The sequence below is a fragment of the Elgaria multicarinata genome, chromosome 1, assembly GCF_023053635.1.
Source record: "Elgaria multicarinata webbii isolate HBS135686 ecotype San Diego chromosome 1, rElgMul1.1.pri, whole genome shotgun sequence".
Classification (NCBI taxonomy): Eukaryota; Metazoa; Chordata; class Lepidosauria; order Squamata; family Anguidae; genus Elgaria; species Elgaria multicarinata.
Genome location: NC_086171.1, coordinates 112,309,367 through 112,329,160, shown reverse-complemented (window position 1 = coordinate 112,329,160; position 19,794 = coordinate 112,309,367). Strand labels below are relative to the sequence as shown.

Genomic DNA, 19,794 nt, shown 5'->3' with positions numbered 1-19,794 from the left:
TCTTGTTAGAATATGGGTAAAAAGGACAGCCTTTCCATCCAGTGGGTTGGACTGCAATAGTCACATTGGAGCCATGCATATGCATTTAAAGCCTAGCATATATGCTGCAAAGTCAGCATGCATAGTTCAGTTTTTTTCATATCACAAACTAGAAATATAATGCACTTCCAGAAGTCAGATTTCTGGATCTGCCTTTGGGCAGTATTCAACTGTGTCATTCCACTAGCGCAAATGGTGTTGCGCTAGTGGAAACTAGATTCTGAACTACACACAATAGCAGTATCAACTAAAGTAGCATTTGTACAAGTGCAGTATCACACAGGTACTTCACATCATGCTTATACAATCAGAATGTGCAATGGCTTGTGCAATGCGATGGTTTGATGGAGCTCAGCAAGGGCTATTTCAGCTTGTTGAATGACAACACTGGATTTTACCCTTAATTTTGTACCAAATAACAGACAACAAAGAGGCTATGCAAAGCCTCTGATAAAAGTGGGACTATCACTGGATCAAGCATTTTCCAAATTCTGCTCCTCAGCCTGGAGCACTAGATTATCATCCTTGTCAATAGGACCTCATTCAGAGGTGTACCAAAGGGCAGAAAGTACAGAAAAATATATTTTTATCAAACCTAGAAGCCTTTCAGATTAATTCAAATACATCTTTCTCATGATATCCTGCTATGGTCCATTAGCATGTTGTTGCCCACGATAAATCTAGATACATATGTCTGCAGAATTCTTATTACCTGGGTGCATCCAAATTAAAAAGCACAATTTTGTGCCCAGCTTGTGAGGAAATTGCTTTGCTTTCAGTGAGCATTTGTGATGGCTGAATGATGAGCTCATTAAAGAAAAAGTGAGCTTGGGGTGACGGGGAGAGGGAGACAGAAAGTGGACGCATTGAAAGTCAATTCATTCCTGCAGATGAGGATTTTCTTTGGAAGTAAGGCTTGGTGCTACAATTGAATAGTGCACTGACAACAGCATTCTCCACCCCAACGGCAACAACTAGAGTTCCTTCCCTTTATAAGCCAAATTATTTAGAGTGTTTCTTCATGTGCATGTGGGATAAAAGAACTTCTCACAGATAAGAGAAGTCATGCATTAGAAGACTAAAGAAACAAGCAGTTTCAATTAGAAATAATAGGTCTGAAAATTAAACTTATGATCAAAGAAGTTGCTTCACTGCAAACTGATCATTAGATTTTTACAGCTATCAAAACCACATTTCGCAAGCTCACTGAAATCAAAACAAATAATACAAAATGAAATATTTCACTTAATAAAATGTAATTGAAAATGAAATGAACATATTAATAGCGATCAAAACTGATTTAGCTTGATAGACTTCTTCTAGCAACAAAATAGTAGCAGTTCAGTTTAGTGTCCTAATGTTAACAAATGGTCCGAAATATAAAACAATGCAACAGCAAACTTAAAGAAAGAGGAAATGATTAGAGGATATTTACAAGCAAAGGGAAGTACAGAAGTTGCGGCTCTCCCTGCCACCCCACCCATGTTCTCAATAGGTTGGATCCAGACCAGGCTAGCTGGATTTAGTGCCCATTGAAGTTAATGGGACAAGTTAGTCAACAAACTCCCACTAATTTCAATGGGAATCAAGTTGAGCTGCCGTAGCCTGGAACCAATCCAATGTCTTCAGCAGATATTGACTTCTCCTGCCATCAGCCTGCGTTATTTTATTTTGCTTTTTAAAAAATGATCTCATATTTGCAGTGCAATTGCATCCATGCAATAAACAAAATTAATGTCCCTGCCAATGTTCTGCTACTGCTTTATGAGACTGAAAAACAGTGTTTTGTACTTGTTAGAGGATTGGACTTAGACTGCAGAAACCCAGGTTCACATCCCTGCTTAGCCATGAAGGGCACTGGTTAAGCATTCCATAAATACAGAAGGTCATTTCATATAAGAGATATTCAGACATTATATTTACGGTTTAAGTGAATATGTAAGATGGGCTGCACCAAGCAGGAACACAGGAAAGTTGATTGAACCTGGGACCTTCTGCATGCAAAGCATGCATTCTACCACTGAGCTTTGGTCCCTCCATAGCCCCAGCCACTGACAACCATCTGTACAACAGTGCAAGTACCTGCAGAATGGATCGTCTCCCCATGTATAGCTGTAAATGGGAGGGGGGCTCTCTCTACAGATGTTTGCACTGTATGTGTGCACTGTACTTGGCGTGGCCCCATTCCCAGCTTCTATGTTCACTTAACCCTCGCCCAACAAGCCTAAAAAATATACACATTATGTTTTGAGGTCATTTTACCGCCCCAAGCCATTTTCAAAGGTACCAATGTAATACCTGTAATATTCTCCTTGCCCCACCTTTTTCTTTGCCTCCCCTCCCCATTTATTTGTTCCCTAAGTTTTATTATTGTATATTTAACTTGTTTGTAAACTGAAGAGGGGAAATATGTTTCAATAATAATAATAAAAAACCACAGTTGTGTGAATCAATCCAGTCCAATATCTTAGAGGGGTGTTTTCACTAATCTGTCATACTTCCAAAGCATTGGGCCTATTTGCATGTAACAGTAGCAAATCATGCTTTAATTAACCCAAGATTTGCCAAACACTTCAATTCTAGTATCCCAAGTCTTACCCTCTACACAGAGGCAAAGTGTTTTAGGCTAGGAAGTATCATACAGATATATAGCATTAAGTGACAACAGTAGGTTGAGAATTAATTGTAATAGGTTGTTAACCTAACAACTAATTGTAGGTTAACTGTGGATTCTTTAATCCATGATTAAGTTATAGAGTCTGGGTTTGAACAGGACATAGCACCTTCTACTCAGCTCAAATGGAGGTTGTATATGCAAAATGACAGCAGAATGTGCCCGACCCACAGTGCAGCACATTTGCCGCTGTTACGTGTGAACCCGGTCATTGTATTTAGGCTGTATTTTATTTATGATGTCTATATGTTAAGCAAAACTGGCAAACCTTTCATTTGGCTTTGCTACTTGATACCAGTCCAAGGTATTTCAGTTTGCCTTTATTAGACACTGAATTCCCAAGCATTTGGCAACTGGTTATTCACTCTAGGAGGGCATTTCTGTGTCTTAGAGTCAGGGTGGGCAGACCTGAAGCTTACAAGATCTATAATATAGATTCTATATTGTATTTTACAATCAAAGTCAGGTGCAAAATTGTGCAGACATACACTAAATATGCAGGAATAGGGGCCACTGGTCACATTCTCCGTCCAAGAACTTGTGGCAAGTACCATAATCCAGCTCATAAATCTTTCCATATGAAAATATAGTCTTGGTTTCCTCCCAAGTGTTCTTTTTCAGCAACCTAATTTGGGTGGGGTGAGGATTCTGGGAAGCTTTGCAGTTGTTTCTACGGTTAGGCAGTTGGGAGTCAGAAGCACGTGCTGATCTACTGCAAATAACCTAGAGAACTTCCATCAGTTCCTGATCTACCTTATGACCAACCTTGTATTAGATCATGAGCTGAAAAAGAAAGCTATCATTGACCCTAACTATTAGGCACCTCCAAGTCTTACCCCCTACACAGAGACAAAGTATTTTAGGCTAGAAAGTATCACATAGATATACAGCATTAGGTGACACCAGTAGGCTGATGATACAGCTATTCTCTTTTTTGTCCAAGCCATCACTAAGAGAACAGCCATGAAGGGGGTTTAGAGGTTGTTGAGCTCACTGAAGCTGAATCCTGACAAGATGGACGCAATCATGAACAGCATGTGACCTCAGAAGGAGTCCCGGATGCTCATCTCAGTCCCAGCCCCTTCCCAAATTAATCAGGCTTGCAGCTTTGCAACGTGTTTTTAACAACAAATACTCTGCAAAAACTAAATTCATGTTTTTGGACTCCGAATGGGTGTTTTAACTCATTTCTCCATTTGAGTAGTAGATATTCCCCATTTAGTAGGAGTGTACTCCATACACCTGTTGTGTGCACACCACAAGTTAAATGCCCCCTAGAACCCGCCTTGAACGTTACACATGAATACAAGCAAGTTGCGTGTAAAAACAAAGCCTGTGAAGCATATTGCTGTCTAATGAGACTAGCTGCAGTCTATGTAGTCTGTGACAACTTAAATAAGATAAAATTTCATTTTTTTAAAAAAAATGCATACAGTTTTTCAAAAGGTTTACGCAGTTGTTCAATCAGGTGAGGAGGGGCATAAGAAAGTACAAGACAGAGAGATGGAAGTCCATTTACATGTCAAAATTTCAAATGGTTTTGCAATTATCCTGATTGCAGGCATACTTAACTATATCCTGAGCAGAGGTAATACTAGAGGAGGAAATGGACATGAAAGCATAATAGTAGGTTGATAATACCAAAACTAATCTACATAGAAATCAGTCAATGAATATTAAACTAAAAGAGGCAAGAGCACACTACATATGCTATATCTAATGTTGAAGAACATTTTCATTTGGAGGGGGAAATGTTAATTGCTGCCCCAATTTATTGTGGTACAGTTCAAAGAGATGTAACCTGACTGTAGAATGGTACCATCCTTTCACAGACTATAAAAGGATCTAGCCAAACACTGATATAGATGAAACTACCATGTTGCCTTCATACTATCACCATGGCAACAGTTATAAGAGCTCTCTCCTAAGTATTTAAAATCTGACAGCTTCACGATAACACTATCTGAGCGATGGTAGGGCCATAGTTGACTTTAGGAGCTAACTGATCTGTAACTCAAAATTGCTGCATATTAACCATTCCCCTCAGGCTACAGTGGGAGTTATGTCTTATCAACATAGCAACCATGAATGTCTTTAAAAGAGAAACCCGTTTAATTTTTTAAAAAAGAAAAGAAACAGCCAATAAGGTCAGTTGGCATCTAAAGCCTTGCCAATAAAAACATCTGAAATAAAAGAAATTAAAGAGCAACATGTTCCCAGATCTCTGGAGGATTTACTGATATGGATAATACCTTGGCTGAAATAATGAATAGAAAAATTGTTGACATGTCGACTGTAAAGGCTTAAAGCAGTGGTGCACAACTGCAACACATGGGCCAGACAGCCCCTCAAGCCTTGCGTGGCAGCCCCCTAAGCTGGCGCTGCTGAAAACACCACAGTGGCATTGCCACCTCAAACCATCCCCAAATGCCCCAAACAACCCTGGAAAAGTCACTGACTAAAGGTCAGCTGAGGCAGCAAGTGTTGGAGCTGCTTTCCGTAACAGAATTCATTCTCTGGACTCCTGCCAATCTCTGAAACTTTCAGTGTCTTCCTGCTTCTGGGAGGACATTCTAGGCATGGAACTCCATAGCTGAAATGGTTCAAAATTTGACCTTCCTCGTTCATGATTTAATAGGGTATGGGAGGAGGACTTGAGGCTGAGGGAAGGGGGGCATGGTTGCCGTGGTCTATAGGAATTCCATCTCCCTCTGCAAGCTCCCTGTCTATCTGCCTACTTGTCTGGAGTGTTTGCACCTTGTGTTGGGCCAGTGGGGCAGATTGGGGATTGGTTGCCTTGTATGATGATCTATGCTGAGAGAGAAGTAGGGGGAGCGTGACCATGTGATCCTCCCTGATCTCTTGGCAGCTTTCAATTCCATTGACCATGAAGACATAAGTGGTGGAGAGAGGTAGTGGTGGGAGGAAATGAAATGAAAACTTGATACAATTTCATTATTAATACTGGGGCAGGGGAAATTAATTCAGAAATATGGAGGTGTTATGTGGGAAATAAAAAAGAACTGGGATACAATTTCATTATTAATACGGGAAGGGGGGAGATGTGGGAAATTAATCCAGAAATATTGAGGGGCTATGTAGGAAATAAAAAAGGAGTGGATGATGAATGGATACATTTTACTTATAAGACCAATTCATTTTACTTATAAGAATGATTATTTCTTAAAAAGAAGCTATTATGCTTTAATAATACATAATAGAAAAGGAATAATTACATTTAATGCTCTGGTTATATCACCTTTGACCCCAGCCATGCTCCTTTTCTCATGCAGCCCCTCAAAATCATCCAATATTTTCCCCAACCCTAAAAAGGTTATCCTTCATAAGCACTCCCTCACCAGAACAGACTCAGAAATGAAACTCCTAAGATAAATGAAATCAACACAATTACAGCAATCCATCTGAAATAGATAATTAAAAAAGGATTCCCACCCCACCTCTATTTTCCAGCACTGTATATTAAATTGGTAGAACAACTAATTTACAGGAAAGTGAAAGAGAAAATAATAAAGAATGGTAGCTTCCCCTCCCCTATCATAACTTTAAATTCTTTCATTATCTGAAAAAAATGCATCTGACAATGGATGAGTTTTGCAAGTGACCAATGCCAGAAGAGAGACAGAAGAGAGACCTTGTTGATTCTTCTGGACCTCTCGAGGTTTTTGATACCAGTCGGCCATGGTATCTTTCTTGATGGGCTGTCTGGATTGGAAATTGAGCCATGATTTTACAGTGATTTTGAAGGGGGCTTAGAGGGCTGGGGCGAGGTTTATGAAAATGCTTTTCCCCCCTTGTTCACTGCAGGATCAAAAGCTTTCTACGGATGTAAGGAAACAAAGTCTTGATCCAAGCCTCTGTTTTCTGATTCAACTTTTCAACAACAACAAAAAGAATATTGAATATGATCGAAATATACAGTAAAAATAAAGGTGTCTTAAATGTTTTTTGCTCTTGCCAGGTAGATTGTTCACCAAGATACTGATTGCTTAGGTAGAGTATAATTTAAACAATCTCGCCAGTTCTGATTAATATAACCAAAAGCTGCGTTGGGAGAACACACGTTGCAATTCATAATTGCTGCAACTGTCTCCTATGTCAATCCCGCACCCCACCATTGCCTTGTGAAAACAGTGTGCTGTCTGAACTATATTGCTCTAGCAGAACAAGGTGTCTTCACATGCACAGTGCTTCATTATAATCCTGAAGGGGGAAGTATATTTACAGTCTCAGTAGCCTTCCACTCCCCCCTCTGCCCATACAGGTGGAAGGAGGCTTAGGCATGAGCACAGGTAGAGCACTCAGATAGCACCATTCTTTCTTCCCTCCTTCAGAAACACCTACAATGCATCTTGATTCAAGGATTATGATGTGCTCCAGCTGCTAACCACTGCTTGCTATTCATTCTCTCCCTCTGTGTCTCCCATTGCCTCTTACATCAGTACAGGATCCATCCCTCATCATGTTCCATGCTGATTGGGGAAGCCCACGCAAAGACCAGCAGCAATAACTGAGCAGCTCTTCATTCATGGAGCTGTTAACCTACTTGCTCTAGGCAGGGTCCTGCATCCTTGTAAGCTGTATCACAAGTATGCAACAGGTGAAGGCGGTCCTATGCAGTTGGTGCCATAAAGGACATTGCAGTTGATACCCTGCTTTTATTCAAGCCAATGTCAAAGGCACGGGAGACCTACTGGGATTACTGGTTGGCAACTGCACATCTGTCTTTCACTTTCAGGATCTACATCATCCCAGTTACTGTTCAATAAAGGCTACTACTTTGCCACATGTTGTTTCTTTGTTGCTAGGAAACAGTAGGATCCCTTTCCTGCAGTCTAATCAGATCCAGCTTCCACTGACTTCAGGATGGGACTCTGATGGTGGAGGGCAGTGAGATTAATGGGCTCAGGGACAGTGGGGCCTTCACTGTCTGCTCGCTCAGTCTCCTTGGACTGAGAGGGTGAAGGCCTCTCAAAGTACACAAGTAGGGTGGGTGCTGCTGCCAGGATGTATGAGGTAGTTAGTTGGGAGGGGGGTGAAGTAATGAGAACTGCTGGAATGTTACCCAGTGTTACTGATCTGGGAAGGGGGCTCATTTTCCTTTATGATGGATCCTTTATTTAGAATGCCCCTCACACACACACACACAAAACTACCAATAGGATGCCAACAGAGACTAGCCCTTGCCTGAACACTCTAGGCCAGTGGTCTTCAACTGGTACAGACCCGAGACACACCCCAGTCTCCCAGCCTGCAGCATGGCACCCACTTTCACAATTTTCTCCATGCCCAGCATGGCAGCAACAGCTTTGCCACAACCCATCTGGACTGATCCTGCGACCCACTTTTGAGTCACAACCCACCAACTGAAGATCACTGCTCTAGGCTACCCAGCTGCTTAGAGAAATTATATGCCTTATTACTAAGGCCCCTCCCTTTGGTACAACTCTAAGGAAAAAATAAAAAGACCCAAAGCCCAGAAAACCCAGAAATTTTTTTAAAGTGTGGAAATCCTCAGAGTACAAGGGGGATAACTCCTAGTCTGTATCCCCTGTTGTGGCTCTGTGGTTAGGGTACTCGTATGTGGCCTTTGCAGTGTGGGTTCAAGTCCCAGATACTCCCTTTCTGACCCCTGACTTTATTTGTGGGAGGAGGCAGGGAAGGCAAGTATGCAAATAGTGAGCAGGGACATGTCATCCTTTCCCCTTGGAGCAGCTCAAATGCCCATCTCTAACTTCTGAGCCACCTGCCATACCCAATGAATTACAGGAGGCTACTGCCAGTTTGTACCTGCCCTTGTTCTTTGCCTTGGCCTTTCCCTTCATGTGCTTGCCAAAACAGTCTTTTCTACTGTCACAAATTTTATTCTTGCTCTGGTCTTTAAGCAAAGGGCTCCATCTTCCTTCTGTGCTCTGACGATGTAACCATTCCAGTTTACCAAGCTGAAACAGCATGTAGTGAGGGAACCACCCGTGTAGCCATCAAGGCCAAGGTAAGACTAAGTTAATTAGGCTAAATGATGTCAGTTGCATTCCTGTGGGAACTTCCTACCTCCCTTCCAGGGTTTGGGAATGCTGGAGTTAGCCTGTGATTCGCTCAATGAAATCTCCCCTGAGTTGTCAAGGGTCTGATCATAAAAGGCAGGAGCAGGGGGCTGCCCCTTCATCTTCATCCTCCTGCACCAACTTGCCTTCAGGCTTGTGGAGTTCTTGGACCTGGATTAGGCCATATCCTTTCGGGAGACCCATAGTTAGGTACCCTATAGAATAACTAGTCAGTTATTGCTTTGTTATTTTCGCCGAGAGCATTGCTCCAAAGGGTATCTTTGATCTTGGTATATCTTTTACTTCCTTCTCCATTTTATTCTCACAACAACTCTGTAAGGTAGGATAGGCTGAGAGTGAGTGACTGACCCAAAGTCACTCAGTGAGCTTCATGGCTGAGTGGGGACTAAAACCCAGATCTCCCCAGTTCCAGTCCAACACTCTCACCACTAAACCACAACCAGATGCAGGTTTCACATCCCTGTTCTAAACCTTCTCCACCCTTCCCTCTCACCTCCTGTACCTGGCAGGAGGAAAGTGAGGGTGGTTTCTTCTGCACTGCTACAAAGAGTGTAAGGCCAGTAAGCTTCATGGCCAAGTGGGAACCAGAATCCAGATCTCTGGGTTCCCAGTATAGTAGTCTAACCACTATACCGCTCAACTCAATTCAAATTATTTGTCCCACTTTTAGATATGTACGAGTAGGACCTGCAACAAAACGTTATGTGAAGTGCTCAAAGTTCAGTATTCCAACTGTACTCAATTCCTCCGTTTTTTCCTTTTCCACCTAATATTCATCATTCCTGTCTGCTGAAGATCCTCAATTCTAATTGGGTTGCCTCCTTAGGTCTTTTAAAGTTGTATTCTGCAGGCCTCAGAGTTCCCCCAACCAAGGTCATCTTCCCTCTTTTCTCAATGACCCTGTTTTGGCTACAATCCTTTCAACAAACACCACCTGAGCTCACTACTAGGCAGTGATTTCTTTAAAATAATTTTATACAGCTAAACAAGAAAGCATAAAAACTACCCAGGACAGAAAATACTGTAGAACTACAAAGATGCACATTTTGGAATTTACAGAATTCCACCCACAAGAGCTGGGTAAAAAGGACAGCAAGGCTGGATCAGTATAACATACAAAGCGATGAATGGAGGGACTGTTATGTACCAAATCTCCAAAGTCATGCTTTGTTTGGAATAAAGTTGTCAGAAATGCCTTCTACAAAGAAATTTATGGCAAAATTTGCACCATTGACGTTAATGAAACAGCTGATTTTTTTTTAAATGAACATGAAATGCATTCAAATTTTTCCCCTGGGTTTGTCACGGGACGCTTAGTAAGTTTTTCCCAGCTACAACTCATACTCTATTGTTAGACTACCCATATTGTGTCAGCCTTGAACTCAACAAAATCACTATCTGGTCCAGATTTCCAATTACCATTTAGTACTGCATTATCAGGGGGAGGGGATATCTCAATTTCCCCCTTTGGCTTGAACGTATTACTGCTCTCCTTACACTGGGTGGTATCTTCTGGGAAATGACTGCATACTCTTCCGGAAAATCACCTCAGTGTAGAAAGTAGTCGCATGAATCAAAATTTTATTTTCCTTAAGAACTTGGAACAGATTTAGGAGAGTATTCTATCGTCTTATTTTCCTTCCCTCTATCACTACTATATTGCATTCAGAGGAGATCTACTTTGATAACCCTTAGATGTATTAGCTGGCATTTGTATCTTTGGCAATCTGTGTATCAGGCAATTATCTTAAGTGTAAGCATTCCTTGTATATATTTGATTTCTTGGGATAGATAGTAACCATTTAAGAGCACAACACAATGAAACCAGCAAAGACAACCTAACATATTAAAGCATTACATAAAACTGTAATATTTACTTGCTGAACCCTGGATGTTAAAAAGCACAATGACCGAAGTCTACCACATTTCTGACAAATGCCCAGGCTTGGATTTTCCCAATAGTCACAGAGAAAGGAGTCAGCAGTGATGCAGAACTAACCCGTGAAAAAGTTCGTCCACACCTTTATCGGCAGAACGTTTTACACTTCTTGGAAAGGGATTGTTTCATTAAATGAATTAGCAACATAATGAACAATATACTACAAGTCAAATTGCACAACTGGAATGGACACAATACCAATCAATTAAAAAATCTGAAAATTGTTCAAGTTGGCTGCCCGTAGGAAGCAAATAAATGTTTGTGCCTAGCTCTTCAGACATGTTCAGATTAATATATTAATAACAAATTTCAGTCAGGACTGCCTTGTCATTAGGCAGTGTGAGATAGCAATCTCAGATAACTATTTTTTTTTGGGGGGGGGGGCATGAAAAGGAAGTTAGTTGTTATTTAGTTTAATATTGTTGTATTTTACTGCCAGGAATGCAGAGAGGCACTTGGGAGATTTTTGGTACTGTGCACCATGACTGGGATGAAAGGGGAAGGCACCTTTTTTCCTCCCAACTCAGGCAGCAAGAGGTCTTGGACTGGCCCTGTTTTCAGCACCTTCATTTCACCTCCTTATAATGTAAGGAAAATATATGCTATTGAGATGTCATGTCTTAAAATATTTACAAGGATTCCACTTAAAATAATTTCCAAGCTTTAGATCTGTTTGAATATTAGATTTAAACTACATTAGATATGTTTTATTGAATATTTTACCTTGCCAAAAATTTCAATTCAGCTGCTTTTGGCTACTGGAAAAAGCATTTAAGGCACTTATACAGAACATAAATTAGTTCACTAAATATGTCAAACAAACATGCTAAATCAGAACAATTTAGGGGACAAAGGAATTTTTTTTTTTGATTCAAACATTTCCAGAAGCCACATCACTGACAACATGAAATCTCAAAACAGACTTTTTTTTACTTGTACAAATAAATGACCTCATGATTTTAACATTACAAGATGAGTTGGCAGACAACTTGTTCCAGCTGACCTTTTTAGAACCACATCAGATTATAATTTATGTTTGCTGGTTACGCAATATTCACCACCCAGATATCATTTCATTAACCTGTGGTCAACATTACAAAGTAAAAGGTCAAGAAGCTCTTATTACGCTATCATTAGATGCAACTGGATTCCCCATCTCAGAACTTCTATCTTCAAGGCATGCTAATGGCACCGATCCAAGTAAATTTTTATCAAATCTATTTGGTACATTTACGAACAGTATGTTAAGTGCTGTGGTGGACTCTCCTTCCTTACAGGAATTAATGCAGAGGTTCATTGCCATCTATGAGGGATACTGTAGTAGTGGATTCCCTGCATCGATATGGGAATGGACTAGATGGCCTTTGTGGTCCTTTCAACCTCTGATCCTATTAAATGTATTCCCAGTCTCATATGCCAGTGGACAATATTAGAATGGCTCTTGCAAGACCCAAATTCACGGTCCTAGGATTAGTGACAAATTTAATAGATGGCCTCTGGGACAGCTCATTCCCTTATGTTCCTTATCTATAAAAAGGCAAATACTAATGAACCAATTCAAGGATTAATTATTTAATGTATTGCACCGAGTCTTAGAATTCAACAAGCTATAAACCTTAAGTTAAAACTCTAAGAAAAAATAGAAATCAACCTCAAAAATAAAGCCTTCTTTCACATATATCATGCAGGATATAAATATCTTCCATATTCTGAACGCCACTATGGTTTGCAGATATATTTTTTTTTAAAAAAAAAAAACACTCCAAGACAAAAAAGATGATATTCTATTTTTGAATCCATACAAATAAAAATGATAGAAGGCTGAGATATGAAGAGAAAGACTTTAGATTGTATGACACAATAAATATTGTGTAATATGTACAGGATTAGATAGCCCTTAAAAAATATTGTGGTAGTGGAACAGAGAACAACGGACATTCCTCATTAATGTGAGGAAGGAAAAAGCAGTCCTTAACAAAAGTAAATGTATAAATTGGCTACCAGAAATAATGAAAGCTATAATTCAGTAACCAAAATTCATAAAAATGTCCATTCATTCTACAAGGAACTAGGCATGCCAATTAAATAAGAACAATTCCAAGACAAGCAAGCAAATCTTCATTGGCATTACTTAAAAAAAAAAAAAAACCCTTCACCATCTGTTCTACTGAAGTTGTGAGGAGTTTTACACAAGCTCACCATTGATAATAAGGAGGTAGATAAAATGCAGGTACTTTCATAAAAGAGCTAAAACTTCTATACCACAATGCCTTTGAAACCTGAGTTAACGATGAGCCATATTTTGCCCAGTTTTCAATTATCCAAATCAAGAGTATTCTAAATTTCATACAATCTAGTTATAAAATTATGAGAACAAGAGTAGAGTAACAGGGTAAACTAGGCTGATAATGTCCAAGGATGTTAAATTCCCAACTATTCTTTCAATGGTTCATTTCTGTGCTGGGCTGCACGCTGGGTATGGCCAGATATCACTGCAAGTTTACCACCTTGCTGGGATAACTACCTTCATCGATGCTTGTGGTAATAGCGGAGTACTACAAGACAGTTGCAGTGGCCCCTACCAGTGGCCATCCTTCATGCCTCTCCTGCCCAAGAATCATGCATTCACTTTGCCCATAAGCTCTATTAAAGAGAATCCTCAAGAGGGGTGTTGAACTTCAATCCCGTGAGGCAAAACTTGCCTACTTGAGATGCCAAATTCAGCCCTCCAAGATTCCTCAGACAGCCATGGTCTTTCCCACTGCCCCTGACCCACCTCCCTTTCACCTGTCTGCCGACTGTTTAGTGGTTTTCCAGCTTTTGTGCACCCCCCCCCCCATTTTAAAAGATTGCAGTAAGGCTCTCTTAGGGCTCAACTACTGACAGTAAGAGCTTTAAGATAAGATGTGCTGGTATTTTGGCCCCACCTACCACTGCAATGTAGTCCTGAACGCTTCTCCGAAATTAAATTCATGCCTCATGCTGAAAGAGGTTCAACAGCATCCTCAAGCAACTTAGTGACATTCAAGACTGGAGAGGCCGGTGCTTAGAACGCAAGAGGCGTGTAGTCTCTCATGTAACCCAGATTGCTGCAAATGGCTTGGGCTGCAAACACACTACACAGAATCACTTAGAACAGTTTGTAAATAGTCCCTTGAAGGAAGGAAGGAATTCCCTTTAGCCAGATAAACAGAGAAGCGGTTTCATGTAGATGTTAAACAGCATTGAGGACAGGATGGCGCATTGTGGTATGCCATACAACAGCTCCTTTTTTGAGGAGCAACTAACCCCAAGCATCACCATCTGGAACCTACCCGAGAGGTAGGACCGGAACCACTGGAGCACAGTGACAAGCTTCACCATACAATGTTGATGTTAGTGCACTGTCCAAATCCTTCCCCAGGTAGCAGCCAACAGCCTCAAGAACTTAATGGCTTTTGCTTATTAGTGACACCTATGATTGCTTTGAGTGGTATTCTTTGCAATATGCAGATTTAGCCCCAAACCAATTAGTCACTTTAAAGTAAGTCTACAAATTGAACTAGAGGCCAACATTTAAAGACTGGAAAATGATAGTAAAAACTTAAGGACCGGTTTTATTAGATAGGGGGAAAGTTTAAACAAGTGAGCTCTAATTGGCTTTGAGACGTTTACATTCCAGGCATTATTTTATGTTCAAATTAGGAGAGAAAACTAGAAGTAGGTGCACAGATTTTGGAGACTGTTTAGTGCCATCTATTCATCAGATTTATATAGGCATGCAGATGGCAAAAGCCTTTAATGGTGCTTCTATACTAGTTCTGAAGCATCTGTCCTACTTGCAGGCAGATCAAAACAGCATTTGTTTGCGAATGCTCAAACCACTTCCATAAAAGCAGACAATTTAAGACAAGCACAGGCTGAAATTCCGTTTTAGAGATGCTCTCCCTTCAGCTCTTAGCGAAACTATCTGCATGAAAATGAACCACCAAGTCATTTGGAGAGGGTGCTGCTCCACTTTTTTTATACACAACGTCCATTATTCAATTTGAACCCTTATGACAGGAGAGTGTATATATAAAATTACACTGGTACAAAATCTGCCATTCTAGAAAGAATGGTATCGAAAACAGCTAGACTTCAACAACGTCAAAAGAGGTGGAAGTCAACACATGCCCTTGGCATTGGTTAGGAACCAGCTTTGTTTAATGTCACGCAATACAACAGACTCCTCTTAGGCTAGGAAGCAGGAAGAAAAGTCCATATAAAACATTGTGAAAACTTCTACATGCAGCATTGCAAGAAATATTTTTCCAACTTACCGTTACAGACTTCAAAGTCATTCCGTGGTAGGTGCCCATGGTGTCAATCTTGAAACCCTCCGTATCTGTGGAATAAAACATGTTTTTAAAGTAATCCCATATGCAAATTTTAGGGCAATCAGTCAGGACACAAGCAAAAGATGTTAAAGAAGTGCTATCCATTGTAAACTACTGTTAATGAAACAAAAAATAGTTATATGAATTAATAAAATGCAGGTCCTGGCAAAATTTCATGTGAAGCAGAATAATCTTTCAAATGGTACAATATCTCAGGTTTCTTTACTTAAAATGCTACTTAAAATAGGTTGGAACTACTTGGAATAATTTCCACTATGGATGTTCATAATTATTTGCATTTATATCCTGCCCTGCCTTCAAGACTCAATAGCCTGATTCACATTTGGTATGGGCTGTTGAATTCTGGGTTGTCATGTTGTGCAAACCCCGCCATGATAACAAACCATGGTTTATTACCCACGAATAACCCAGAAAGAGAACCCATGTTTTAAGTTTGGTTGTGAACGTGTTTTAAACCAGGCTTGTTTTAAACCAGGAGTTGTCACTATGGGGCAGTTTGCACTTAACAACAGCCCATGGGTTAAATAACCCATGTGCTATCAGGGACAAGTGAGTGCATTGCCTGCAACATGCCAGCCACTTCCACTTTTAATCAACAACCTACGATCGGCTTACATTCAACAACCTACGAATGAAATGATTGTAGGTTGTTGAGTAAAAGTGGAAGTGGCGGATGAGCAGAGACAACACACTAGCTCTTTTCCCATGTGAAGGACCACAGAGTTACTCGTTCCCTTGTTCCCTCCTTCAGCACCCTTTCTCTGTAATTGGTCTGCTGGGGTTGCCAGCTCACTCAAGAGGGAAACTCCTCCCCCACCCCACATTCTATCTCTAAATACATACAATTTTCTGAGGCCTTATGAGTGTAGTAATGCATTCGCCAACCTTTTTTTAAAAAAATATTCAGGGTCTTCTGCAAGTGCACAGGAGCACAAGTCCACCTGTGTTATATTTCCCCAAGCCTACTGATATGCACTTCTTGTCAATGACCATGTCAATTTCATCCTCCAGTTTGGCACTTTCCCTTGCTAGCAAACACCTTTTTTAAAGGCTACTTCATTATTTGCAAAGTAATTACACCTGCCCCAAAAGCTCCTTGTCCTGCAGCTGCCAGCCACTTTTGGCTCCCCACCACCTTGTACGTGTCACTTCCATCTACTGATCTCCATTGCTAGCTGTCAGACATAAATATGGTTTACTGAGCAGTGATGAGGATTGGTAACGATACGCAAATTTCAAGGAAGAGCAGGGAGTGAGGGGGATCAGTAAAGATACACAAATTTCAAGGCAGACAAGTGAGGTACATCAATAAATATATGCAAATTTCAAGGAGGAGCAGTAAAGTGGAGGGGGAAATTATGCAAATTTCATAAGCATGGATTTTCAAATGAGTACACTTGTGCAAGACTGAAAAAAACAGTATTTTTTAAAAAAGATTGCAAATGCATATGGGATATTCTCTGGTGTCATTTCTTCTTGGTTTTTAGGAGCATGGGGTGTAGGGCACCGACCAGTAATGTGGGAGCACAAACAGCTCCCAACCCAATAACAAACCATGGGTTTTCTTCATAGGTTGTTCGTAGTTAACAAACCATAGATTGTTAGCACGGGTGGATTCAGATAACATGCTAACCCACATTTCAACAACAACCTACACTCAACCCATACTCAACTCTGGAGTACCCAGTCAGTGTCAATTCTTACCTTGTGGGTGCCACTCTCAAGAGAGAGCACCTACCAGGAGTAAATAAGCAATACACCTCACAATCTCAATCCAACTGGGAAGGGGTGACAAGAACTAGGAAATGTTGGAGCAGAATACCAGTTGGCTACCCCAATCATGTCCTCACAGCCTTGAGTACTCCTCCTATTCATATGGGTGTTTTCTATTCCATTACTGTTTTTTGCCACCGTTGTTACAGAGATGCTGTCTAGAACAACAAAGACTAGAAATATATATCCTTTGGTTCCCAGTGAGCTCAGGAGCAACATGCAGTCTACAGCCATATGAAACAATATACTATGGTTAGCAACTACAGTGACTCAGAATGTTCTTTGTTCAGACAGAGGCATGTTTCCACATTAGATAGGTTGGCTGTATGGATAGTCTTGGAGGAAACAATCCTATGCCTCCTAGACAGTATCTAGGAAACTGTGCTTCCCATGCCCTCGCAGCCAGAGTGCAGAAAACTACATCAGCTGCCGCTACGAGCTCGCAAACGTGGAGGGGACTGGGGAAACTGGGATCCAAGCTATCCCAGCTTTCACCCTTCCCCTTTCCCTCCCACTCTGCATCAGATACTGATAAACTTCAGAGTTTGCGGGATTATGAATGCCCATGGTGGATCAAATAGAACCACGCTCTAAATTTATTAGTCTTCTTTAAATCCATGGATCACTAACATTGTTGAAAGTAGTCCCTTGCCACATATTTCTCTGATGAACTTGCTTGGTTCTGTAATCCTGATAAGATGACAGAACTTTTCTGCCCCTGATTCCAACAAGATACATTAAGCTTGATGTGGATTTCTACTTCTACCTCTGAATAAGGTTCAAGTTAACATTTTATCTAGGTTTCTGGAATATGCAGGTTTTAGATTGCTATCAGTTGTGAAAAACACAGGAAGAGATCTTGATCTTAACAGACTAAGAGCTCAATAGTAGTGTTTTGCTTCAAGTATTTTATGACTGCAGGGCACAATTTTAGGCTCCCAAATCCATATCATGGTTTGCAAGGAACTGGTATTATGCCTATATGGGAGGAGGGGAAATCAGCAGGATTCTCAGTGCCCTAAATAGCTCCTTGCCCCACAACCCCACCAATCAATAGCAGAATTATGCAAGAAAAGAAAATGGGAAAATTGCCTCATGAGCATAATGTATATGTATAAGAGTTACCTAATTATGTTTTTGCTTTACTTAGCACAGAATCTCGATGAAAGGTTATTTTATTTTGGGGTAATTTATTAGAGAATGTACACCATAACCCAGTTATAGAGCATACACAGAAGTTCTGAGGCTCAATCTCTGACATCTTTGGTTAAAGGATCTCAAGTAACAAGCCTCAGAAAAACTTCTTTGCCAGAGACCAGAGAGAACCACTATTAGAGTAGATAGGTCAAGGTAAACCATTGGACCAGCTCAATATAAGGCTGCTTTATATATTTTTTATTTATTTATTTAGCACCAACAATGTACTTGGTGCTGTACAAAATATACAAATAAAACAGCATCTTTCCTCTGGTTATATGTCTACCACTCACTACCTCCTAAAAATTACACAGTGCTGCTAATATGCAGCTTCATTCAGAACATCTTAAAACAGATGAAATCAGTAAATTTTTGGATTAAAATCTAGTGCTGTGCAGGTGGACCTCCGGTTACGCAACAGGACTTCCCCTTGCTCTCCTCCCCTTGTGCAGCACAAATCTGCTCTGGTGGATCCCCCAACCCTCTGCAGCAGATTTGGGGCACATGTGTGTGTGTGTGGGGGGGACACAAGTTGGGGGAGGTAATTTTCACCAGCAGTTTCCATTCCACTGATAAGACAGCCACTGTTGAATACAACCTTTAGCAACAAAAAAAAAGCATTATTGAAAACACAACAGGTATGCCATAAAGTTAAGATGTTACCATGAAGAAAACTGTAAGTGCAGTCACATTAGCAAGCATTAAAATATAAATAGAAAAATCAATTGTGATGCATAAGGGCGCGAACTAATTATCAGTTAAAATCAAGAATGGGTTTGCATCTATGAGAAAGAAGGTTAAAACCGATTCTCGGGTGTTACTCATACAATTAACCTCAATAGCTAAAATACAATTTTCTGCTATACTGAAACAGACACCCCTCAATAATTGTTGTCTAGAAGCCATTTGAGATAATCCATTAATCCATTGTGTCTGGAAGGTTTTATAATTCAGACTACTCATCTCCTTTCCCAACTTTACCCTGAAGCAGTCATAGTACACGGTTGCCTTTGAAAGGATTAGACCTATATTAAGGAGATGAAAACTCACTTCAAGTACAGTGGGTGTTTTTCCTGGAAACTTGAATGTGTCAATATATAAATATTCAAAAAGCCTCTGTGGACAAATGCATGCATAATGGGGCTGAACCTTCGGTAACATGTAAAATTTCCCCCTCCCATCTATCTACAGTTAGAGGATGATTCAACACTAACATTAACTGCAATTAAGGCTAACCAGGGATCTCATTTAAATAGGGTTTGCATATGGCTAGCAAGTCCTGATTATGAAGGAACCTGGTTAGGCTTAACCACAGATAAGGAGTAGTGAAGTATTTGTTACTCATGGTGAAGCTACAAAACGGGGGGAATTTGCTTCAGGAAAACGAGAGGCACTTTGAGGAGGGAGTGTGTGATTCTATGACCCATTCATGAACCACAGTAGGATGCTTTTAGGATGTTTATTAGGAAGTTTTAACAATGTATACTATGTTTTTAATCCGTATTTTATAGTTACTGTTGTTCTCCGCCTCGATCAAAATGGAGAGGCGGGTAAGAAATAAATTTAGTAGTAGTAGTAGTAGTAGTAGCAGCTCCATTAACCATGTAACAGCTCCACTTGTTGGTTTTACAGAAGCTCATGCCTTCAAGAAGGCAAAAAATCAGGAAAGGGGATAACTGGACACAGGCCAGGTGAGCCTATAAGGGATGT

General features: G+C 40.4%; 1 protein-coding gene across 1 annotated transcript in view; it reads right to left on the bottom strand.

Annotated features, from left to right (window-relative positions):
- Positions 1-19,794, bottom strand: part of CDC73 (cell division cycle 73) — a 135,219-nt gene that overhangs the window by 65,265 nt on the left and 50,160 nt on the right. Inside the window, exon 10 of the mRNA XM_063135010.1 lies at positions 15,037-15,101. Coding sequence (XP_062991080.1) covers positions 15,037-15,101 — 65 coding nt within the window. The remainder of the gene's footprint in view (positions 1-15,036; positions 15,102-19,794) is intronic.